This window comes from Orbicella faveolata, unplaced genomic scaffold, assembly GCF_042242905.1.
Source record: "Orbicella faveolata isolate gen_17 unplaced genomic scaffold, um_ofav_v1 contig_34, whole genome shotgun sequence".
Classification (NCBI taxonomy): Eukaryota; Metazoa; Cnidaria; class Anthozoa; order Scleractinia; family Merulinidae; genus Orbicella; species Orbicella faveolata.
In genome coordinates, this window is record NW_028301563.1 from 10,799,176 (window position 1) to 10,824,693 (window position 25,518).

General features: G+C 39.8%; 2 protein-coding genes and 1 pseudogene across 2 annotated transcripts; all 3 read right to left on the reverse strand.

The window, feature by feature from the left end:
• Nucleotides 1-606: 606 nt before the first annotated feature.
• On the reverse strand, nt 607-10,855 carry LOC110065715 (solute carrier family 2, facilitated glucose transporter member 8-like). The gene is made up of 4 exons (XM_020772872.2): nt 10,503-10,855; nt 5,022-5,228; nt 4,080-4,383; nt 607-2,946 (listed from the first exon to the last, which is right to left on the reverse strand). The coding sequence occupies exons 1-4, from the start codon at nt 10,722-10,724 to the stop codon at nt 2,192-2,194; spliced, it is 1,488 nt and encodes a 495-aa protein (XP_020628531.1). The 5' UTR covers nt 10,725-10,855; the 3' UTR covers nt 607-2,191.
• A 4,231-nt stretch (nt 10,856-15,086) lies between these two features.
• LOC110065728 (uncharacterized) lies at nt 15,087-19,548 on the reverse strand. Its single transcript, XM_089270979.1, has 2 exons — nt 19,417-19,548; nt 15,087-16,402 (listed from the first exon to the last, which is right to left on the reverse strand). The coding sequence occupies exon 2, from the start codon at nt 16,368-16,370 to the stop codon at nt 15,654-15,656; it is 717 nt and encodes a 238-aa protein (XP_089127105.1). The 5' UTR covers nt 16,371-16,402; nt 19,417-19,548; the 3' UTR covers nt 15,087-15,653.
• Nucleotides 19,549-24,091: 4,543 nt separating this feature from the next.
• Nucleotides 24,092-25,051, reverse strand: LOC149104752 (uncharacterized; annotated as a pseudogene).
• Nucleotides 25,052-25,518: the final 467 nt, after the last annotated feature.

The window sequence follows — 25,518 nt, forward strand, 5'->3', positions numbered from 1 at the left end:
GAAATTACACAGGCCTTCCCTAAAAATACCATAACAGGCTGCAATGCTCTGGTTCTGATATATTTCAGTCTTGTTCTTAAATGGTGCAAGCGCACAGAAAACATGTGGCCAGCTTTTGCTAGTTGAGTGTAGTGTGTCCTGGAATAGACCAATTTTCAGCCTAAAACAATAGACCTCAGCACCAGGCTCTAGGGAATAAACCCCATAAACTCTGTGGTTGTTTCCCAGAGCCTCGTGCTGAGGTCTATTGTTTTAGGCTAAATTTTAATATATCGAAATTGGTCTATTATTAGAAGAAACCTAAACAGCTTTCGTCTGACTCACCCTTCTGACGTCAATGGAAAAGTTACAGATCAGACAAAGAGAGCAAAAACCAATGTGGAGTAGTACTTTTTCTTGAAATTCCTCCAATTATGTAAATTTTACTGCTGAGAAGTTTCGAGGGAAGTTGTTGCTTGGCACCTGCAGATTGCACCACCCCAGTGGGGAGACGCGAGACAAAGGCAAAGGGGACGGGGGTGCGGAGGTATGGGCGGGGCAGAGGGAGCTGGTCAGAAGAGGGACAGGTGGGTAGATGTTTCTCTTACTTGAACATCGAGTCCAACGTTTGATTCGCAGTACTTGTAAACCTTTTTTAATGCAGTAATATTGCATTCTAGAGACTAACAACTTTTTGTTTTGTTTTGTTTTGTTTTTTAAATTATATTTTAGGCAAAATAAACATAAAAAAAACACTGCAAACAGAATTAAAAAATTTTAACCAAGAAGGTTTACAAAGTCTGGAAACTGAATGTAAAAGTACCATTGTAACGAACTACAGAGACACTCTTGATATATTCACGCGGGTGATCCTAACCATTAGGGGCTTCGGCTACTTTGACCGCGAGGGATTAGGCCGACAACGGTCTAATCCTGCCAAATAGAGCAATTTCGAAATATTAAAATTCAGTCTAAAGCAATAGACCTCAGTACGAGGCTCTGGGGTTTATTACCCAGAGGCTCGTGCTGAGGTCTATTGTGTTAGGCTGAATTTTAAGATATCGAAGTTGGTCTATTCAAATGATAAGGTATTTTGGTCTGCAGACTGCTTGGTCAACAAGTTAAAGCAAGCTTGTCTTATCACCCTCTTAAGAAAACATGAGCACATCACTTTTCAATGGCCGTAGTTGCTAAACACCGTATCGTCTTGATAATTTTACTAATTTGCATCTAGAGGGGACTTTACAATCTGGCACCCTCTTAAATGCGTTATCTTCTGGTTAACTCAATCTCGCCGCTGTGTTCAACGTCAAAAAACCTACTCTGAAGGAGCTACGTCACGTTTTGCGCATCTTGAAAAATTTAGCCAAATTTTTCAAGTTAATCGTTTACAATCGAGGTTATCGCTTAACCATCCTTGTTCCTTTATGGGTTATCATTATCTCTAGGGTGTTTTTCTATCTTAGCAAACCACTATTTCCAGCTGGATTTCCTTCTATTGAAAGATTATTTTGTACGTGGCCAAAATACCGTCACTGAGCCCCTTTATCTGAAATGCAAGATCACTCTCAATATGGCAGCACCAACACTATGGAACACTCTTTATCTGAGATCAGAACCAGCAGTCAGTGAAGGTTTTTAAAAATACACCTAAAACAATCCTCCTTAAAAAGCACTTAAGAACTGTTTTCTTAGATCATGTTTTTTCTAATTTTCTATTCAAAATATCATAAGTTTTACCCTAACTTCTACAGTTCTATAGTTGTTTTGTTATCTTTTTTTGTTTTTATGCAAGCGCCTATGAATCTTAAGGAAACTGGCTCTATACACATGTTTTTATTATTTCATTGATATGATCTTTCCGTTTCCTCTGATTAGATTATGCTCATGTGAAATGGTCGGGGATGCCCGTCGTCTCGCCACTATTTTCAGCTGTCAAGGTAACTTTTAGGATTGCCTTCGAGGAAACAACTACAAAACGCTGTCACCTCCTTTTTAAAGTGGCATCTTTCAGGGGTAAATAAAGCTCGAGCTACGCACAGATCGCCTTCGTTTTGAGGGTTTAATTCACAGTTTACGATGAGCATCTCCGACCTTTTTTTGACATGGGAGTTCCTACCACCCCGAGGCTCTAACGCATTCTCGGCTGTGAGGGGAAGATACTTCAGTGCGGTTGTGCAACGCCTTTGTAATCTTTTTGCAATGTTCTTCCTTACAGTCTGGTTTCTATTACTCCGTCGTCGACCTCACTCGGCTGCGCAGGTTTTGTCGCATTTTTCTGCACTTTGTTCTCGAAATAAATTTGAATCTCTTCGAGCGATTTGCCTTTGGTTTCCGGGAGATATACGTAGACAAAGACGACCGCGAGGAACGCCAGACTTCCGTAGAACCAGAACGTGCCAGCTTCTGTGAATTCATCGATGAGCAAGACAAACGTTTTGGTGATAACAAACGAGCAGAACCAGTTGAAGAGAGTCGCAATGCCGCTAGCGATTCCTCTGGCTTTGACGGGGAAAATCTCGCTCATGATCAACCAGGTGCAGGGACCCCATGACATGGCAAATCCCACGATGTACACCGCGACACTCGTGACGGCTACCCACGAGATATCAAACTCGACCCACCCGTGAGTCGGTACGGCGTTGATGGTCAAGTAGAAGTAGGCTCCCAGGGTGAAGCAGCTGAAGCACATTCCTAGGCCGCCTACGATCAGGAGGAAGCGTCTGCCGCCACGATCGATCATAAGAATGGACACGGCCGCCGCAAAGAGTTGGATCACGGCGATCAGAATGGACACTACTGTGCTGTTCTCTTGGAAACCAGCCTTCTGGAAGATTGTTGCGCAGTAAAACATAACAGCATTGATGCCTGTTGTCTGTTGGAAGAAGTGAATGGTCATGCTGATAGCGAATGGCCTGAGGAGACTGGGTTTGGCGAATTCTCTGATTGACATCCTGTCTCTAAAATCTGATAGAAGCAAAAATGAATGATTGTTTGTTAGCATAAGGGTAAAGGTAAGGTGGCCCATCAGGCCGGAGTTTATCCTGCTGTCTGTAACATGAAGCGACTATGAGTATTTCTACTCCCCCCTGGATGGGATTCTAGTCCATCGCCGGGTTACCCAGGCATTGACTAAGTTGCCAGTACACATTGATGCAAAGAGAGGTACTGTGAGGGTGAAGCGTCTTCCCCACGAAATCAACACAATGTCCCCCGGCCAGGACTCAAACCCGCACCGCCCAACCATCCATACGTTCTAACGAATGTATTTGTCGTGTTACTGAAACCTTCCTTCACTGTTTTAAGAAGTTGTTTTTATATTTCACTCAATTTGGTGGCCATTTTCTAAATTTCTGAATGTCTAAAATTTGGCTGAAATCCGGGAGACAGTTCCTTTAACTTGTTTTGCGTTAATTGAGCTGTTGGAGAACGGCGAAGAAAAAAATATGACAAGAAAATGTTTCACAATTTACTCTCTTAGAGAAGTTTAACACGAAAAGTAAACAAAATCGTTTCCATTGTGCGTGGAGCGCGAGACACAAAGAGATCAATTGAGGAAGAGCATTACAAGCTTTAATTCTCATGTGCGAATATCAAAACCCTTTCGCCCGCTGAATTAAACGATTTTATAACCTACATTTGTTTCACCTGCTGTCTTCTGTATTTTGTCTTTCTTCAATGATAAAAATTGGGTGAACACCGAAAAATTGCCTTTGCATCGGAAAAAAAGGTGGTACAGACTTGGTACTTTTCCTTATTAAAAAGCAGAATGTCTGTAAATTTATTTTACAAACATTTTGTTCAGTTTTTAGTTCTGTTCATTACAAAATGTTTGTAAAATGTTTGTAAATTGAAGCAGCTAGAATAAGAGGAAAGGACTCATCATTTAAAACGCTTGAGTGATAAAATTTACAGACCTTTTAAAGTGTTACAAAATCTCTGTAAGTGTGCAAATTTACAGAGATTGTAATTTACAAAGGAAACGCGGACATTTTACAGAGATTTAACGATTTTTTTGAAGTCTGTAAATGGTTCAACTTTAATTTCCTACATCAAACTGAAAAGCGCCATTACTTTCTAGAACAAGAAGTTTCACTTACTGAGACTCTCCCTTATTTCATCCATCTCGTTCTCAATTTTATAATTTGGCCCTCGAAGCCACAGCAACGATTTTTTGGCTCGCTCTTCCTTGCCGCGAGCCAGCAACCAGCGAGCGGTCTCTGGCATAAAGATCATCAGTATCACCATGACGGCAGGGGGCCCAATACCTGCAATGGCGGACCCACGCCAGTCCAGCTCGTGACCAATTACGTACGACATTAGAATGCCTGTGACGATCCCGATTTGGTTGAAGGCACCGAATGCGCCACGAAAACGACTCGGGGCAGTTTCGGAGATGTAGACCTACGAAGAAATTTCAAAGACTAGGTTAGATTGCAAAATCATCCCTCTTTAGAGAGGAGAGTTTCAAACCATGTATAAAGATAACTTCAGAGGGATTACCTTGGGAATAAGGCCTATATTGGGGATTTACTCTACTACACCTCGTCTTTTTTAAATGTTTCAACAAAATCAATCAGAACAAGAAGCAAGAAGAAAGTTGGAGGTGCACCATGGACATTTGGGAATGCCTGATGCGCGCAGCCGTAAAGCATGTGCATTTCCACTTCATCCGCTGCTGCGCATTGAAGCATTCTCTCGATCGTTTTACTCTGGTGAGGAGGCGCGAAGGCCTAATGTAAAGTGCGCTCCACTCTCGACCGAGCGGTTGCGAAAAGACGGATGTAAGTTTGGGCATTTGTAAACCGGGATAAAATCTACTACACTCGAGCAGAGGTTATGGCTCGGAAAGCTTTCCCAGGAGAAGTTTAGAAACTTTGAATGAGCTCTCTCTCCTGCAGGAGGAGATCTAGTCTATAGGAAGAGAAAAATCGGCTAAACGAAGTGACTGCAGACGCAAGATATAACTGGCTGCGCCTGCATTCCCCTCAGGTAGCAGTTTTCCTCTCTTGCACCTCTAACAGAACTACTTCATTACTTACCGGCACAATGAGTGACGCACACCCCACCCCAACACCAGAGAAAAACCTTCCGGCGTGAAGCAAGCCCGGCACTTTTCCAAAGCCGATCATGAGCCAGCCAACAGAGAATGGGAGGGCCGTAAGCATGAGAGCGATTTTACGGCCGAAGAAATCTATCATCCATCCGCCAAGAGGACCTCCCAACATGGCGCCAATATTGAGGAGAGACTGAGGAGAGAAACAAACGAACAGGATCAATGAAAGATGTGTACATGAAGTACATTCTTGGGGTACTTCAGATGTAACGGTTAACGGACGTACCCAAGAACTGAATTATCAAATAAAATTTATGATGTCTGTATTGTGTTACATTGCGCGCCATACTTCTCAATGGTGAATAAAGTTCATTGAAAAACATGTTTATTTTATTGAATTTTATTCCATCAACATGCAAAAAATGTTTTTATAAAAATCTGAGCCTAACGTTCTGCAGAAATGTTAGCTTTTTTGGCTAGTTTTGCCGTTTAGATGTATAGAAAGCAAGAATTTTTAAATACGGTTTGGTTTAAAAAAAACAAACAAACAAACAAAACATAAAATTGTATTGTTTTAACGAATTCTCGACACAAATGTTATATTCTTTTCAAAATCTTAGTCTCGGGCTTATTCTGTAAATATTTTTAAAAGTTCGCAAATTTCAGCCTTGAAATTCTTATAAATTAACACGTAGGAGCCAAACCACCCCCCTAATGTTTCATGAAGGCTATATTTGCTTGGTTTATATATTTCTGAACCAAGTTTGACAGATGAGCTTTCTTTGTTCTCCAGTTTATTTTAATTTGGAAGTTGTGACAAAATGTCAGATTATGACGTCATAATTGATGACGTCACCAAAACGTGCTATAATTTTTTGTAAAATCTGATAAAAAGATTACGTCATTGGAAAGGCCTTGACTTGAGGAGTAAAATGTCGGAAACCGTTTTTTGCTATGATGATTATTAATCGAGATATGGTAAGTTAAATACTTTTTTGTTCTCCCCCCGGAATTTGCTTGACCATACTGTCCTTCTTAAGTCAGTCTCTCTGGTTTATTTTTTTCAGTTTTATTCTAGGAAGGCTAATAATCTAGAAAAATAGAAAGCTTGATGTTGTCAAAAATCGTATGGTTTTAGAAATTTGATTTTCGGCTCTGTTAGGATGGTATTAACAGTGAAAAAACGGGTGACGTCACAGGTTATGACGTAACAAAACTAATTTTAACGCAATAACACTAGAGGGATAATTTTTTATTCCGATTTTCCTCTTTATTTTTGCTTTAGTCATCTGGCACATCACATGTGCAACATAGCTGCATTTGCTGGAACAAAATTACGGCTCCAATTTGGGGATTTTTCTCAAGGGGGGACCCCATATTTTGCAGAGTTATTTTTCATATTTAAAAATGCCATATTTCATTTAATTTTTGTGATATGGACAAAATTTTTTCAGGTTTCAACTCCCCTTGATGTGCTCTTTCGAACACATTGTAAAAAATATGCATATTAACAACTTCAAGACAGGCAAAAAACATGACGTCATCACTGTGACGTCACAACTTTGACATTTACTGACATTTTTCACGTAAATATAATTGGCAATAGGTCTCCTGCTCATCTGCTAAGTTTGGTGTAGAAAGAGTCAATACTTTTTAAGTAATATGAAATAATGTGAAATACCCAAGAACTGACGAAACATTTAGGGGGTGGTTTGGCCCATATACTCTGCTAAAAAACGAAGAGTGTACTGTAAGAAACATTACACTTGAAATATTAAAATCGCAATACAAAAATAAAATAAAGAGAGAGAAGAATGTAACTGACTATATGAGCAGATGTGACTACGCTGGAAAAATTCGACGATCAAAGCAAAGAACACGAAATCAAGGTATCACTTCCCTCATTCTCTTTACTACTAGGAGCGACCTTCCGGCTAAACTCTCGTAATATAATTCGAACTTAAAGATGACCTCTGTTGTGTTTTCGTCTCTTGTTATTAAAAGCGACAGCTATTTTAAGTAGTTTTTGATGGCTTCTAGCAACGAAAACGTCTGAAAATGTGGCGCATTTTACAAATTTTTTAAATTTGAAGAACAAAAAACGCAGCGCCATGCAGAGAAGAGGAGACCCATTTGTTGAAGAAACGACATTCCTTGTTGACGCTAACATTTCAAGACCAAATACACTGCCCTGGTACGGTACAAACGCATTCATACTGGCGAATCTAATTCTCTTAATAAAACCGGCAAACAAGTTTCCCGAGTGGCAAATATTACGTCTTGAAGAGGATCTTCAGAAGCTACAACGGAAAAAAGATCTGTTCTTGTGCATGTCTGTTGCGAGGTTCTTACACGTAATGAGATTAGCAGCTCACACGGTTTGACAAGTAACGCAACATGTAATTTGCAGAGGCCATGTAAATGTCCATCATTTGCACTATTTTGGTCGACTTGCTTTACAAATGTCTAAAAGATAGTCCTTGCTTTATTAATTTGTTACTGTTTAATAATTTGTTTCGCTTGGCGTGAACTTGACTCGAATACTACAGGGAAGTCGCACTGATTGCTTCTCATATCCGGGGAGGGGAGGGGGTACTCTCCAAAGTTTTTGGTGAGGGTGTGCGGCCCGAACCTTAAAACCCCAGAATTCAATACCCCATTTCAGACCTCTAAATTGCTCAAATATATCATTGCAGTTAACCAGAATTTGTTTCCATTTGCGTAAGTATTTGAGAAGGGGTAATCATTTGCCAATGTTGATGCGGAAAAAAAAGTTCCTTATAAACAAAAGACCCAATGCCACGCCAGAGTGAAATACATACCCTTTTTCAGATTATATACCCCATATAAGGGAGCACCCTCCCTCCCCCCCGGCCCCTCATATCACTTTTCACATATTCCCTCCTATAACGTGTGGGTTTCTGGATAGGCTGACTGTCAGTGACAACTTTGAATGTCTCAGTTGACTTGAATTAGAAAATATTGCTAACGTCACGAAACAGTCCTGTTAAGGGTCCTCTGCCTAACAGGCTTAGAAGATTGAAAGAATTTAATCTCAGGAAACAGTGTCTCACACCGAGATCATCAGACATCCGCCGGCAATAAGAGCTTGTACAAGCATTTTAAAGACAACTCAAGAAGCTAAATATCACGATTTGTAGCGATTAGATTACGGATGAACGAAATCGCTCTCTAAATAGACCCTCAACAAGTACATTAAATTAGAATTGAAACGCGTGAAAATATTAGAAGGCCAAAAAGATAAGCAAATCAAAAACCATCGTTTTCACGTAATGTCAACAAATTTTCTAATATGAAAACCACTGTTCCTGAAAGGCGTTTCTTTGAACATAATCGTAACGTGAGTAAATTTCAAGTCACTGGCAAGATTTTCGTTCAACAGAGAGCCTCATTTTCGAGGTACATGTACAACGTTTTGAAAATTAAAACACCCCATTTAATTTAATCTAGTCTGAAATAATCAAAACAGTACAGAAAGCTATATTTTTACCCTACTAACTGCTTTTAGAAATGCCATTCAGAGTTAAAAATGAGAACTAAAGTATTCCGAAGTGTAAAATACACTTCATTGAAAGTGAAGAATGATCATCGCAGGAAATTTTCCAATTTAAGCAATTGGAAAGAAGAAGCCTGAAAAAAAAAAAAAAAAATCAGGGCTTCAACGGGATTTTAACACGTTACCTCCGCGATACCGGTGCGATGCTCTACCAACTGAGCTATGAAGCCACACACAGGTAGAGCATCGCACCGGTATCACAGAGGTCACGGGTTCAAATCCCGTTGAAGCCCTTTTTTCTTTTCTTTTTTTTTTTCTTTTTTTTCAGGCTTCTTCTTTCCAAGTGCTTAAATTGGAAACTTTACTGCGATGATTATTCTTCACTTTCATCTACAACCGCAGTTCAAATATGAGTTATTTCGTATATACTTCACATAAAATACACTTCATTGTTAACAAAATCAAATCTGTGATTGCTCTTGCTAACCATTTTGGCTGCCATATTGTATGCCAAAGTGGTAAACCAATATGGCGGACCCAAACAATTTTCTGAACATTGTTTTTGTAATAAATTGGTTGCGATGAACGCTACGAAGTTGAAATTTGGGCAGTTTAATTCTTTGCATCTACTCTAAAATCCCTGACTTTGCTGATGTTCTTAATGCAAGCAAAACGATTTTATTTTGAGAAAACGAATTATACAGACGTGAAATTCGTGGACCGGATAAGAGCTACGTTTTGTTTTCAGTACAGCGAAATTGACATGGGGTCAAGGGGACTTAAATATCACGCGAATCTTTCAATCACGAGAACCGATCTGAGATATGACATTTACAAGACCTGATAACGTTGTGCAGTACACAATGTGTTACGTAACAGCCATCTTTCCTAAGAGGTTGTGACTGTCATGTGTTTGATGTCTTTCTTGTCAAAAGAGATGTGCTTTTCTTTTCTCTAGATCTCTCTCTCCAAAAAAAAGCTATGATGTTTGCTTTTTCTGTCAAGAGCGTGATGTTTTTACTTCAGCTCACGTGCAGCCCACACAGGCTCTTTGCCTTACCGTTTGTATATTTTTTTTAATTCTATAAGAAAATATATGCCATTCAGCAATTTTCGCGTCCTTTCGACACAAACAACTGAGGCTAAGACATTGCGCTGTATTGTCCAAAGATCGAATCGCTCGTAAACATTGCGAAGAATGATACATATTTGAATAGGGACTGAAAAAAGATAAATTTTTAATAGTGTCTCTTAAGTCGGTACATTTTTTTTTTTTTTTACTAAAACTTGAAACCTGATCGGTTTGTTGACTTGTGAGAGGCTTTGCTTCCTATCGAGGTTGCAGATTTGGGGCGCGTTCAGTGTTTCCGCTGACTTCATCAAGATCGGAGCCAAGCAAAGTTTAATTGTTTTGTATAAGTTTATAAATTGAAGGTTTTTCTGTTCGCTGCCTTCTCCTAGTCAGGAGGCATCGAGTTAGAAAATCGAATTCGAGTTCACTTTCGTAAGAGTGCATATGTTTTTCGTCTAAATATTACGTTACCAGTGCCACTGGGGTTAGAACAGGCTCTGAGAGTCGCTATTCCGGTTCTACGGCACGCATTCAGGCTAATCGCTATTCTGACTAGCCAGAGCCGAATTCAAGCTGAGCGTCTTGAAACCAACAGAGACGCTGTTCATGCTGTCTTGAAGTCCAATTCGAAGTCTAACTCGGTGTTTCGTGATTATACCCCACCGAGGTTTTCATAGGAAATCATTTAATTAAATTTTTTGTCTTTGGCAAGAAAGATTTTGGCGAGCAATATCTTGCAGGAGAGCATTTTCGAGCGCGCGCTTGCATAAGAAGCCTTTACAGTGAAAGATTTCGATACTCAAAAGGCAAGAGAACATGTCACCTAAACTGCCTAATAAAGAAGATAAACATGATATAATAAAGATAAAACAGCTTACCGAAAACCAGGTGATACCCTCTTTATCAAGATGTAGGTCTGTAGCATTAGCGTTTTCCAGCTGGGTCACTGCCGCGGAGGAATAACCCATACCATATCCAAAACTGAAAGGACCGAACGCCGCCACAAAGCACGCGATGAGAACGCTCCAAAGACGCTCCTTCGTCTTCTTACGTTGGGGCCGGCCGCTTAGTTGATAGTCGAAGTAAATATCGTCCGCCATGGTGCAAGACGTATGACGCCCAGCGATATTTTTCCACAAATATATATCTACACGTTGCACCAAGAACGTAGTCCTGTGCGGAGCTCAAAGATTGATGCCGTTTCGAATGTTTCTATTATTTAATACCTCCCCGGTCGTTTCATGTGACACCACCATGGTATTGGATGATATTTCACCCTATCGTGACCTAAACGTAACTGGCATTTGTCAGCACGTGATCATATGTCATCACCCTTGCACACTCATGCTGGCACGCGTGAAAATGGATGAAAAAGACCGGGGGGGGAACTCCCTTAAAAAAAGTTCTGAGACGCTCGTCGTACCTTTAAGAGGTTAAAAACACGGTTTTGGTACCTCTTGGAGTGTTCAGCCTGAAAAGGTCCACAGCGGGAGCAAATGCGAAACCTTTTATACCGAATAAAGTCAGCGTCAGTTAATGTTTTGTTTTAGAATTGGTTCCTCTTCAGGGTGAAAAAAATTCAAGTCACGCCCACAAAATAGTATCTTGGTACCTCTTCAAAATTCCCGATGAGCGTCCCTGTCTTTTTCTATGGGAGTCCTTCACGGGGAAAAGAACGACACGGTTTCGTTAGTGGTTGCTCATTTAGTTGAACAATCGAATTCGTGTTCGAGTTAGTTTTCTGGATGGAGTTCCGTTTGCCAACGCTGCAGGCGTTTATTTATAAGTTGATCAATAGGCGCTATTGAACTGGGATGCCCCCCAAAGAAAACGTTGATTTGCGTGTGGTAAAAATATTCTGAAATTATATTGTTTTGAAAAGAAAAAAGGTATTTGTCTATCAGATATGCGTTGCGGCTTGCGTATCTAACATGCAGATATTAGTTATCAAGTCCGCGGACTGTGACCTCGGCAGTTGTTGAAAGTCAGATTTATTATAAGAAGCCACAACTCCGCATGACCAGACGCCATACTATGGACCATCACATGATGATTTCCTGATCTGAATCTTTGTGTTCAGGAACATTGAGGGGGTGCCGAGCACCGCAATATTTCAAACACTAAAATTATTATAAAAAGAAGCTTTCGTGGCTGGCAGTTTCGTTGACGCGAGGTAAAAACGATCGGCGCTAAACGATTGCGCGACTTTTCAACAATTAAATTGTAGATAAGACATGTTAGAGTGGTTTGCGTGTCGTAAAACCGAAAGCAAAGTACCGTTGTCACTCTGGCCAATCATAAAGGACACAGACGATCCAGTGAACCAATCAAAACTCGAAGCATAAGACGTACGTGAAGCGCGGGAAAACGTGTGCGAGCGTGCCACAATTGATTTGGGCGATGACGAAGTGGCGCGAGTCTTTAGCCAATCGCTAAGCATAGTAATTGCAAATCAAATTCGACTTTCGACACTCAAAGGAAAATCCCCCTTAACCTGAACTACTTACAAGCATTTCCTATCACGTTACAGATTTGACTTACGTAATGCATCAAAACGACCAGACGCGAAAAAGGGTTGGGAAAATGTCAAGAATAAGTTATTAAACTTCCTATCGTCAACGAAAACATGGAAAAGTTCTTTAGGCATTGCTGACTTTGTTTAACCAATATCATTTATCACCTTCAAACGAAGACGCTGTCTTTGATAGCTTTTGATTTTTAATTTTTGAGGATACTTGACAGATCATGATTTTTCGCCAACTTCACAGGTTTATTGATAATCATGTTATGTTTCTCCTCTCTCATTCTGATTGTCTACCATACTATTCAGAGAAAAAAAAACACGATATTCCGATCCTGAGCCAAACTTTATCGGACTACACCCTCTCCTAGACCTACGCTTTAATCACGGAATACTACGTATATTTGTAGTCGGAAACGGAAGCACGTTTGTCTTGTTGATAACAGGAAACGCTTTGACGCAATGGATCGGACCCCATTGAAACTGTCAAACTTGATCATTGTAATGATATGTATTTCCGATGTCTTTTCTTAGATACCCTGAGTCACGCAATTCTAAAACAGAACTGGCACGCGACTTGAACAATGTGCGGGAGCCTCACGCACATAACAAGAGGACGTCTATTACAAAACAAATAAACTGCAAAGATCCTGCTTGATTGAAGATTGATTCTCACAACTTCAAAAGTAAAACGATGAAAAGTAAAAGGCTACTGCAAGGCTGACCCAACGTAGTATATTTTAATAAAACAATATTTCGGCTGGCCAAAACAGCCTTCTTCAGGTTTAGATGTTACCAAATTATGAAATGAAATCACAACATTATATACCGCTGGATGTCGCTTGGAACGGCGGAAATGACGAACAAAACAAAATAAATAAGGTAAAGATAAAACCCGTCTAAGTAGGTTACAAGTTTTACTCATCATTGTTTTATTACAAAATGTATATTTATGTATTGTAAAACGGGTTGGGGGTGCGCATTAGAAAATGTGAATTAATGGCTTAAACATGAACAAGACCAATATGGGCGTGGCTCAAGTTTTATTTGACCACTAAAAGCTACCACTTAGACGGACATAACAGCGTTTTGTATTTGCCACCCTAAAAGTACACTAACGGCAGAACGTAGTGGCGTTTCCTCCTGCATTCGAACATCTTAAAAGAGACAAATACGCGTCACCCCTGATAAAACGAGACGAAGAGCATCCCCAACCTTTTCCATGGGAGTGCCCCCCCCGGATAAAAACGTGCATAATAATCCATTCTTCCGTTCAACACGCCTTTTGAGCGGTGATGCTCTAGTTGCCATTGCCGTCGTGTGTTTCAAAGATCCCTTTTTGAAACACGTGCGACTAAAAAGCAAGCAAGATTTGTATGGCTGCTGCTTAACTCACGCGCTCGGCACACGCAACCCCTTGTGACTAGTACTAAAAAGTCTGCTGCCAATGCACTTTTGAGGTCTAGAAAAACTGCTCATTCGACGCACGAGCGGAGCGCCAGTTCATTCAGCAGTTTTTCTTGACGCCAAAAGTGCATTATTTTCTTATTTGGTCTAGAATATAGCCTGACAGAACAAAAAGATTTTCGTCTGAGAAAGGGCGGTGATTGCGCTGGCAACACAACATCGGGGACGTGCTCTATAATTTTCAGTCGTGCATAAAGCTATGCGGCATAGAGAAAACAAATGATGCCCGTTCAGCTCAAATAGCCGGTATGCAGCCGCTATATTCTAATCTGTTATAATTATAAAGGACTCAAGAAAGGGATAAAAGCACTGTAGCCGTGTAGCCGGAAACAGGGTCGAAACACAAACGGAGAGCAAGTGTTTCTCCATGCTTCTTGAGTATTTGCATTTGTTATTTGTGTAGTATTAAAATAAAGCTTTACATTTTCTGGGAGACTGGCTTTAAAAAATGTTTTCTCTTTCGGTTGCGTGAGGTAAATGGTTTTGTTATCGATCTTACGCTACTGTATCAACTCAATGTTTGCTAGGTTTTTATCATTTTTTTTTCAATAAGACCATCTGAATTCCACACCACCTGAGGTCTTCTTGTTCATTTGTGGCAAACCTGTGCTGCTTTCAATATAGTTGCAAAATTTTATCTTAAGTTTGTGAGAGAAGTGAGTTCTGCTGCACGTGCATCGGAAGAAACTAAAAGGCCCGGATGGTCTCTGAGCGTTTTTCATGATTCTTAAGCTGCGAGCTTTGTACTATCACGATCACGTTAGTCAAGGTGTCTCCCTATAGTTTTACGATCGTGCGCGCGCGCATCAGTGTTTTTCGATATTTTATGACGTGAACACGAGCGCAGCGTTTTATTATCATCTCTGTTAAAATCTTGGCCTTTGGTCTTGAATTACAAATGCCCAAACAAACGGATTTCAGTTTACCGTTTTTCTGACTTTATTTGCGCTTTTCTTAAATTTCCTTTGGTGAAACTGATTTTCTAAAATTTTCACAGTACATCGAATCGGGCGAGATAGGACTGTTAAACTCGAAAAGTAGGGTTCGTAGAGGCATGTAGTTTCTGTTTAGATTTTTGCAAATCTATGTCATTTACCGCTGGGGAAAATCTGGTCAGATACATATACCTAAAAAACGAACTCCATCTAAAGTAAAATATTTACTACCAACCTGACAATTTTATGAAATTTCAACGAAGGAAACGCGAGAAAATTCACTGTCAGTTTTCGCTTTCTTTTATCATTGCTTATCCCATGTAACAAGTTTGAGAGTACTGGGTGTAAAAACTAATGTAAAAAACAGCATTCAAAACAAAGCACTTGCGCACGCAACGCGATAAATGATTACCCCATGGAGCTATGAGAGAGCCATTTTGATCTAAGAGGCAGCATCCCACTATGAAACAGCCCGGTCCCTGCCCTCCCTCCCCCCCCCCCCCCCCTACTCGATCCCAAAAATGAGCCTGAAGAAAAGGTCTTTAAACCTTGCGTTTATTGTGAAAATTTTAACAATATTGCGATACGGTCGATTACATTATTACCGCGATTACATAGAGAATAATACATGGGCGCACGTAGATATGCAATATTTCTTTTCGACTGTTGAACTCGATATCACAGGATATTTATTTTATTTACATGCTAAGACGACGTTTTTGACTATTCCCGAAGATTTACGACTCCTCGCGAAGATTTTCGAAGATTCTCCAAAACATTTTCCAAAAATTTCGGAGGATTACGTCGATTTCTTAAGAAAACCGAAGATTGCCGAAGACTTCATATCCTTACAGTGAAAAATTATCGTAATTTTACACAAGGTAAAATTGCGGCTTTTCAGGGCTGGAAATCCTTGTAAAACTCCGCAGTTCATGTAATAAAAATGTGTTTTTCAAGTGGTTTGGTACATAGGGGCGACCAGGATACAATTCTATCAGCTATTGAAGGATGCTATATTACCCTTTGTTTCTGAAGGAACACCGTTCCAGTATATAAACTGTTATTAACTGAAGCACTAATTCAATTCAAATTTCACTAAAAAAAAGTTATTTTTGCTTGAAGTATTTCTCGTAACCGTCGACCATGTTTGCCAAATACAGGTTGAACGAAGCGGAAACTTTCCTTCCGACAATCCACTCGATGTGCTTTGTTGGCAGCCATCCATTGTAGTTATTCTTGGAGAGACTGAACAGCGTACACGCTGCGCTCGGGTTGCTTTCGTCTGGGATAATCACAATGAAATTGCCTCCGTTGGTTGCTCTCACAAGGCCATCAGCTCCCTCCGGCTTCGAAGGGTGCCAGGCATTTTTCTGGATCTGGATAAAAGCTCGCTTACCATACCAGTCGATTTCTTTTAGAGGTGGAAAAAACAAGATGAACGAACGATCCCAAAGCGGGAATGAAGTCGGATAACGCATGAATCTAACGACTCCCTTATCATCTGGATACGTTTCCAGGATTTCGTGGTCCACGAAAGCCTTATCCCACTTTCTTCGCTTATCCAGGTTTTTCCGGTCTACAATTTCCATGTACATTTCCGCCGATAATGGAAGGTCGATCGAAGATAGAACATTTATCGGGACCTCGTCTTCGGGGAAGGTTTTGATCCAATATACATGACCAGGACTTCTGTGCGCCTCTTTCCAGCCGCCTTTATCCAGGTCATCTTTGTACCACTTGGCTCTCTCGATTTCCTTCTCGAACGAAAAAGAGGTGAAAAACTCTTCTTTGGAAGGCATGCTTTGTGCGGATTGTACACTCATGGGAGCTGCTGAGGAGGTTGTGGTTGCAGACACTGTCGGTTGAGAAATTCAGAAAATTTGCATTAGATGATGGGGAAAACTAACGAGGTAAACTATGAATGCAACCTCTCAGAACCCCTTCGGCCAAGAGGACTGGAATTAAGTTAGTACTTTTCAGTTAGCCTATATGCAGGTCCTGGCAGGACTGATTGGCTTTCACTGGCTGCTTATCGTTAGCTTCTTCTCTAGTTTGCACTTTTCATGCCGTTTGTTTTTGTTTTTGTTTTTTTTTTTCTACCAAATTGAAAGGGAAAATATCAAGAGGAAATGAAAATATCTGTAACAAACATTACTTTAATTTGCTATTTAAATGTGCAACATATTAACAGTCCAGAGCATGCAATTCGGCTTTTGGATATGTTTTGATTCGCAGACCAGAAGAATCAATTATCCAATCATCACGCGTATTTGGAGTCACATGGTGCTAGGTCTGTTTTCTTAAAATTTCACGTTAGTTTATATATGTCGATCAAAACGGCGGCCCAGCCAGGATGCTACAGTACTAGAATTTGAATATGGCAGTCTTGCAACCTACTTTTTTTTGTTGACTTGCCGAAAATTGACTGATTACAGAATGAGAAAATATGCCAGTTACAACTGTTGGCCGGGATCATGGCTAGAAATCCAGGACAGTTAGGGTTGATAGTTGTTTTGATAGTTTCATACATTTCGGTAGCTCAGGTTTTAGTAAAGAGATGGTGTGCTTATCCTAAGTCTACTTCGAAAATACGTCTTGTCATTTCTCTACGTGACTGATTCACATGAGGCGCCATGGCTGCTGACAAGAGTTGCATTCAAACCCTCCCGAATGTCGTTTCTCGAAAAGTACTGAACGGATTAAAGCGAAAAAGATCTCTTTGGAAAACTCTTTCAAAGCGCAGGACAGTTAGAATTTCACTTGCTCCTGCACTCCGCAAATCCAGGCGCAATTTTTTGCATATTCAATTAACTACTAAAATTAAATGAAATTATAACGTCATTTAAGTTGACCAGTCAGGTTTCTTTTCTCAAACAGCCTTGAAGTATGACCACGCGCTAACATTAGATTGAAAAAGATTATCATCTCAAGATGCCCATGCGGGGTATGCGTTCTCTCAGATGGTAGTCTTTTGTTTAGTACATGCCTCTCGATCAAAAAAGCAAAATGTATTTCAAAACTTTGCAGAACTCAGTACTGTAACGCAATTCGAGAAACAGTTATTACCCCCGCAGGATTTTGGCCCAGAGGCCAAACTCGAGGAGGCATCCTAGGATTCCCCGCGTGTATACATACAAGGAATTTCAAATAAGTAAGAAATGTGTTGGTAGTATGCGAAACGTTCTCGATTTGATGAAACTAGGCGCGCACGGTGGTCTCGGGTAACGTGGGGCAAGGAACGCGGGCTCACAAAACGGCTGGAGTGGTGTCGGGTACATGAAATTCTTGATTTCAAGGTTCTCGCGGCCACGAGTTCGCGTTTCGCCATCTTCTAACAGCATTTCAAGATTCTCGTTCGCGTTTCAAGGTTCGCGCTTCGCCATCTTCGAGCAGGATTTCAAGGTCTCCCAACCACGAGTTCGGATTTCGCCATCTTCGAGCAGCATTTCAAGGTCAAAAAATACTCTCCAATTACAATATGCAGCAGTATGGCCTGCATGACGATTTTGGCGCGATCAAATGAATTCGCTTCGAAATGGCCGAGATTTTCGTCTAGGACAAATTGAAAACGATTTCAAAGATCCTGAAGATGGATTTTGGGAGAAAAACAATTCAGAAGGTATCGTAAGAAATTCTGAAGTTTAACACAGGCGGCCCAGACGTTGAATACGATTAATAAAAAAAAAAAGACAGTCAAACAGTCAACAGTCCCTTGTGTACCATTTTAAATGTGACCTGTGCGATGCAGGTTATGTTGCTTTTACGCGCCGGCACTTGCAGCAACGCGTCGATGAGCACAAAAAACCCATCGTCATCAATTGGAAAACATTTTCGCGAGGAACATTCTTCGGCCCCTAAAGATCTTACTAATAACTTTTCGATTTTAAAGAAATGTACAACCAAGTTTGACTGTCTTATTTTCGAAATGTTTTTTATTCACGAACTGAGACCAAGCCTCAATGTACAATCTGACTCTATTCGTGCGAAAGTTTTTAAATAATCTTACATTTTTTTATTGTTTTAAGCACTACTTTGTTAATTCTTTTACATACATTTTACATATCTTTACTTCATTAATAATTTTCACACATTCTTACCTCTTTGTAGCTATATATATCTATGCAAATTTTACTTTTTACATCTTGCTTGATAATGACCGAAGAGCGGTCGAAACGTCGCAAACTTTTACCGTTTATTTTTATTGTCAAATGTTTTAAAAAACCCTTACTGATAACGAGACTTTAAAGTGTTTTAAATGCGAACTCAAGACGATTTAAGATGCTGTAATGTCATTTAACTTCATAAAAAAAGAAACAAATCGGTACTTAACGACTTTCTTAGCCTTGAAAACAATCGAGACTGCGAGACGCACATAACCGCTAAAAAACGAGACTGCGAGACCCGTGAAATTCGGCGAAAATTTTGCGAGACCATGGGTTTTTAAAGGACCATTCACCAGCCCTAATGACGCCAGACTTAAAGAGTCACCTTTAGGCTAGAACACGGAGTAACTGAGGCCCAGTTCAGACGCCGAACTTTTTCATGAGCCGAACTTATTTCGAAATCACATCGAAATGTCAGCGATTTTCAGACAAAGCGAAAACTGCTTGTAAAATACGTTATAATAATTTATACATTAGGTTCGGCTCATGAAAAGTTCGACGTCTGAATCAAAGCCGTTCCAAAGCCGAAATTCCCGGCTGAGCTAGACGGGAAGAACGGCTGGGCCGTTCCAAATTCAAATAGCCGTTCTCAATTGATTCAAACGCCGAACTTTTCATGTACTTAATTCAATGTATTTGGTTCGGCTCATGGAAAGTTCGGCGTCTGAACTGGGCCAGAGGTACGTCGGCATCAAAGTTTTCATACCTTATAGTTTTTCACAGTGTTTGATCTCAGGTGGGTCTTCGTTCTCCGGCCGACTGAAAAGCAGCTAGAAACAACGGATGAGTAAAATGAGTTCGGTAATCAAATCAACCTTGAATAAGACAATAATCACTCTGTCACGTGCCTTTCGAGCCAAATCAATACAAAGTCACGTAAAAATCTCGATTATACAAATAGATTCCATGCTGCCGTGCGTCTGTTCAGTAATTGATCACAGAAGACGTCAAAATGTGGTAAGAACAAAAAAAAAATGTACATAGCCGAGTATGTTACTGAGGTTCTTACCACATTTTGACGTCTTCTGCGATCTATTCCTAAAGAGACGAGCGGCAACGTGGAATCTATTTGTTTGATATGATAACGAAAAAAAAAAGGTTAAGGACGTCTCTAAGCGTCTGTCCTCTAATTGATCATAGGTAAGAACCAATCAAAATGCGAGAATAATTCCATCTATTATGTTAAACAATTATTCGCCGAAGCATAAAATACGTGCGTGCATGCTCTGCGAGACAGAGTTCTGCTCGGTCAGAGATTAGAGGAAACCTCTGCTCGCAACCGCTCGTACAGAACCTGGAAAGAATAAATTAAAAATACCGGCTTTTGACAAGTTTCAACCGGTTTAAAACTAAAGCATGGCAGATAAGATTCAAGTCGTTGTCCGTTTGCAAGGCTGCCGACAATATCTACTACCCCGTGGTTGGCTAAAAATTGCAATTGCCAACACTGCACTGACAAGGGTTCGATCGTCACGATTTAAAACTTGTGTCCGACGAATAACTGGTCATCTTTGATCTTTTGCTGTTTTCACAGTAGCCTGCGAATGCAGACGTATTTCCGGCTGTCGTTTGTCTCCGCCGAAAATAACGTCTGCGAACCCGAGCCAGGAAACGATTTCTGTGACGTAGAGATTTTAAGCCAATCACAGTTTAGCTCAAGTAGCCCCAGAACTACTGCGCGAGTTATTCGCTGCGAGGAGCACTCGAGTTTCATTCCATCATGGAAGCTGATTGGCCAAGGATAAACAAAAGTCATTACATCGGAGACAAGCGACAGCCGGAAATACGTCTGCGTTCGAAGGCTATTTTCACAGTTCCAGAATCTATTGCTGCATATTAATCGAATTCAACAAGCTCTTCATTGTCAAAGGCACGTGATGTGAGGGTTGATAGTTTAAAATTCTTTAACAACATGCTGTCCATCAGTTTCCGAAGCACGTGCTGAACAGCATGGTCTTGAATGAGGCCAGTTTTGGTTTAATTCGTCAGTTTTTTTGTCGCTGGTTACCTCGTAGACGTTTGCGAAATTTCTGTAGTAAACGGCGGAAAAGTCGGAATTCAAGTAATTCACCTGAATTCACCACAATTGACCGCAAGATGACTAAAAATACGTTTTGCATGACAATGCACGACACGTTCGGCATGCTGGTGTAGTTCGCGCATGTACGATAGGAAATCGAGCAGATTATTTTCCTCTTGTCTCCCACCGAGCAAAAAGAGAAGGGAGTCTCAGGCTAACATGAATTCTGATTCAATTTACGCATCGTCTTTAAAAATAGACTCAGAACGTTTCTTTTCTTTTTTAAAAAAAGGCCTTTTTGCAATTTATTTTCGACCAATCTTTTTAATTGTTAGATTAAGTTTTTTAGATTTTCGCTGATAGTTATTGCAAAACGCTTTTGACTATTTGGATACTGACGCCATAGAATATTTTATGATGATGATGATGATGATTATTATTATTATTATTATTATTATTATTTCGGAAATAGATAGCATGTACTGTGTTTCTATCGAGTTTTAGTATAAATCTACTAGCGTTCTATCACGAATGTCGTTCTCTGATTGGCTACTCTACTCACTATCTATTCTGTGATAGATAGTGAGTAGCGTAGCAGTGTGCCCTTGTTAACAAAATGACGGCCGCTTCTTGGCGTTTTTGAAGCGTCTGTGAAGAGGATTTAGATGAAGTTTTGCACGACTAGTAGATTTATACTAAAACAATTAGATTATTTGCTCTCGATTTCTATGCGTGATAGTTAACTCGGGCTGCGCCCTAGTCAGCTATCGCGCAATAGAAATCTCGAGCTCATAATCTTTATTGGTATAAATCTACAGTCAAACCTGCATATAACGGCCCTGTATATAGCGGTCACCCTGTGTATAACGGTCACTGAACAATCTCCCAAAAATCGTCCCTTATATTTACTGTACAGTTGACCTGTATATAGCGGTCACCTGTATATAACGGACGCGGTCACCCTTTAGACTTCTTGAATCCACAATTTCATTATCTTTTACCTGTATATAACGGTCACGAAATTGGGTTACGGTTAAGGAATAATGACAAGCTTTATTCATAAGCTCGTTAAACAGCAGCCACCAAGGCAGAGGTCTCACAAAAATACAAATATTAGTACTGAATACAACTACTAATATATGTCATTGCCTATGTCCGACAAATGCTTGCGGCAGATAACATTTAGTTGTCGTCGCTTTCAAACAATAGTCACTGTAACTGTAACAAAACAACTGTACCACACTGTCTTCACTTTCGTCATAGTCCCCTGATTATAACACTGTACTGTACTTATCTGTCTCAAATTGTTGTCAATAAATGAAAATTGAGTGATTTTCCACTTGAAAACGTTGTTCATTAGCTTTCAGTAGACTTTTACTGCACCTCCCTTAAAGTGCACCACGGACATTTTATGGGCCTTTTTTATCGTGTTTATTGCGTTGCTGTTACTCGTTATTGTCAATGAAACGTGAATTGAGTAATTATTTGCACATAAAAATGCTATTTATTAACTTCCAGGGGAGTTTAAAGTAAACCTGTGTACAGCGGTCACCCTGTATATAACGGTCACCTGGCCATTTCTCAAGGGTGACGTTATATACAGGTTTGACTGTACTAGCGTTCTATCACGAATGCCGTTTTCAGATTGGCTACGCCACTCACTATCTACTCTGTGATAGATAGTGAGTAGCGTAACAGCTTTGTGTTTTCGAAATGTCTTTGAAGAGGATTGAGATTAAAGTTTTGAACGACTAGTAGGTTTATACTAAAACAATTAGACTATTCACTCTCGATTTCTATGCGTGATAGTTGACTTGGGCTTCACCCTCGTATACTATCACGCGTTATACTTCATCACTAAATTTTCTCCGATTCTTATTGGTTTAAATTGATCACGTAACGCGATAGTGTTCATCCGCAGAGAGACACTATCAGCCCATAGTGCCCGTCCGAGGAAAATATCCGGATGGATAGTACCCGTCCGTGAAAAATTTTCTATAAACAAGCGAGCTTATATATATAAAAAAAAATTGACAAATGAAATCTAAATTTTACATATGGCTTTCACGGCTTTCATCTGAAAAAGTTGAAAATAATTCGATATGATTTTTGAACTGGCGCGCGGAAGAAAATTTCGTGGTGAACAATAAAGACGATAGAGTGTTTATGTCTTGGAACGATCGGTCTGATAGTTGCCCCTTGGAGATTTGATGTTCTTAAAACTAGCATATTTGCCATCGAAGCTTCGCTTCTCGGGCAAATATTTGTTTTAAGAACATCAAATTTCCTCGGGGGCAACTATCAACAGATAGTTCTTCAACAGAAACACTCTATTGTTTAAATAGAAATCTCGAGTTCATAATCTAATTGTTTAATGAAAACACTGTGATTTTTAACCAATCAGCGCGCGTATTTTCTTGGGACTGTGTTGTAAATTATTATCTTTTATTATTATTATTACAGAGATTATTTTAGAGAAAAAACTTAAGGAAGAACAGAATTTCTAAATTTTTACCAGATACATGTAAGATTCAAGTTTGCATGAAATAATATTCAATAAAGTTTGATATTATTAAAAAAATATATTATCATAATAATGTTATCGTTATTATTATTATCAAGTTAGGCAGTAAAACAAACAAGCGAAACAATACAAAAGATACTACTAAAAACTACTAAAAAATGCAGCGGCTATATTCTACAACAACACGCGCTTTATTACCCAAATAGGAAAAAACTCTTAGTTACAAAAAAAATAATTAAAACAGAAAATTAGGTAAATTCACCCTCGAAGAACATCAAATGTCCGCGGAGCAACTATTAGCTTATAGTTCCTCGACAGAAAGACTCTATTGTATAAATAGAAATCTTAAACTCATAATCATATTGTTAAATATAAAGAATACAAGCAAGTAAGTGAAACACGAGCGGAGAACGAGTATTTCTCCCTGCTTCTTGAGTGTTCTTGTAAATTGAGAACAAAGCCATGGTCAAGACTTTTACATTTGGTTAGTACTGAGGCTTTACTTTTTCTAAGAAAACTGGCATTAAAAAAGTTTTAATCTTAGAATGTGCGTGTAAAATGGTTTGTTAAAGATTTACATCTTACGCAACTGCATCAACTCAGTGTTTTGCCAGGTCTTCAATTATTTAGATCTTTCCCGCATTCCACTTCAGTGCGTACGAACAATAGCACCAGAGCGAGGTTGGGGTGGACATTTTCATACATTTGCTGTATTTTTGTCCACGCTGACCTCGACTCGGCGCTATTGCTTGTTGGAATGCGGGAAAGGTCTAAAGAACCATCTGAATTCCTTTGTTCAAGCCACCTGAGGTCCTCTTGTTCATTTGTAGCAAAGTTATGCTATTGTCAAGTCTGATCTAAAAGATCTTTAAACACTACGTTATTGCCAAAATATTTACTGTATTGCGATACAATCGATTACAATGATGTTTATGAGTGGTTTGGTTACATTCGTATTGACAATACAAGACAACTATCTCAGCTACTGAAAGATGCTATATTGTCCTTTGTTTTCATAGCAACGTGAATCAGGTCAAATTTCACTAAAAAAATTATTTTTGCTTGAAGTATTTCTCGTAACCTTCGACCATGCTTGCCAAATACTGGTTGAACGTAGCGGTAACTTTCCTTCAGACAATCCACTCGATGTGCTTTGTTGGCAGCCATCCATTGTAGTTATTCTTGGAGAGACGGAACAGCGTGCATGCTGCGCTCGGATTGTTTTCGTCAGGGATAATCACGATGAAATTTCCTCCGTTGGTCGCTCTCACAAGGCCATCAGCTCCCTCCGGTTTTGACGGGTGCCAGGCATCTTTCTGGATCTGAATAAAAGCTCGCTTGCCAAACCAGTCGATTTCTTTTGGAGGTGGAAAAAACAAGAGGAAGGAACGATCCCAAAGCGGGAATGAAATCGGATAACGCATAAATCTAACAACTCCTTTATTATCTGGATACGTTTCCAGGATTTCGTGGTCCACGAAAGTCTTATCCCACTTATCTCGTTTATCCTGGTTTTTCGGGTCTAAAATTTCCATGTACATCTCCGCCGATAATGGAAGGTCGATCGAAGCAAGCATTGTTATCGGGACCTCGTCTTCGGGAAAGGTTTTAATCCAATAGACGTGACCAGGACTTCTGTGCACCTCTTTCCAGCCGCCTTTATCCAGGTCATCTTTGTACCACCTGGCTCTCTCGATTTCCTTCTCGTACGAGAAAGAGGTGGAAAGGTCTTTGGACTGCATACTTTTTCGTGGATTGAACACTCAAGGCAGCTGAATAAGTCCTGGATGCAGACGCTATGCTATTGAAAAATCAAGAAAATTTGCATTAGCGATGAGACTAATGAACCAAAGAGACGCTGCTTTTGTTATGGAGGATCACTAGAGGGTCTCAAGGAGGTTAACTGCTGGCCGAAAACAGGCCAAACGTTCAGCTGTTGGGTGTAAAAAATTGGGAAATTTTAACCGTTAGCCGTGAAAAGATGTTAACTGTAAAAAAGTTTTGGACATGGAGGTGAAAGTTAAGACGTGGCTTGGCAGTACAGGAAGAGCTCAGTAACCTATATTAGCCTACAACTCCTATGATGATGATCATAATAATAATAATAATAATAATAATAATAATAATAATAATAATAATATATTTTTTTTTAATTTAAATAATAGCAAACTTTATTGAGCACTTTTCATACAAACTTGAATCTTACATGTATCTGGTAAAAAATTCAGAAATTCTGTTGTTCCTTAAGTTTTCCTTAAGTTTTC

Bases quoted from the DNA above. Each gene is read 5' to 3' on its own strand.
- LOC110065728 (XM_089270979.1), bottom strand. From the start codon at position 16,370: ATGAGTGTACAATCCGCACAAAGCATGCCTTCCAAAGAAGAGTTTTTC.
- LOC110065715 (XM_020772872.2), bottom strand. From the start codon at position 10,724: ATGGCGGACGATATTTACTTCGACTATCAACTAAGCGGCCGGCCCCAA. The intron at 4,384-5,021 runs GTAAGTAATGAA...ATTTCTTCGTAG, and splicing joins GTGCGTCACTCATTGTGCCG to GTCTACATCTCCGAAACTGC. The intron at 2,947-4,079 runs GTAAGTGAAACT...TGCTTCTATCAG, and splicing joins TGAAATAAGGGAGAGTCTCA to ATTTTAGAGACAGGATGTCA.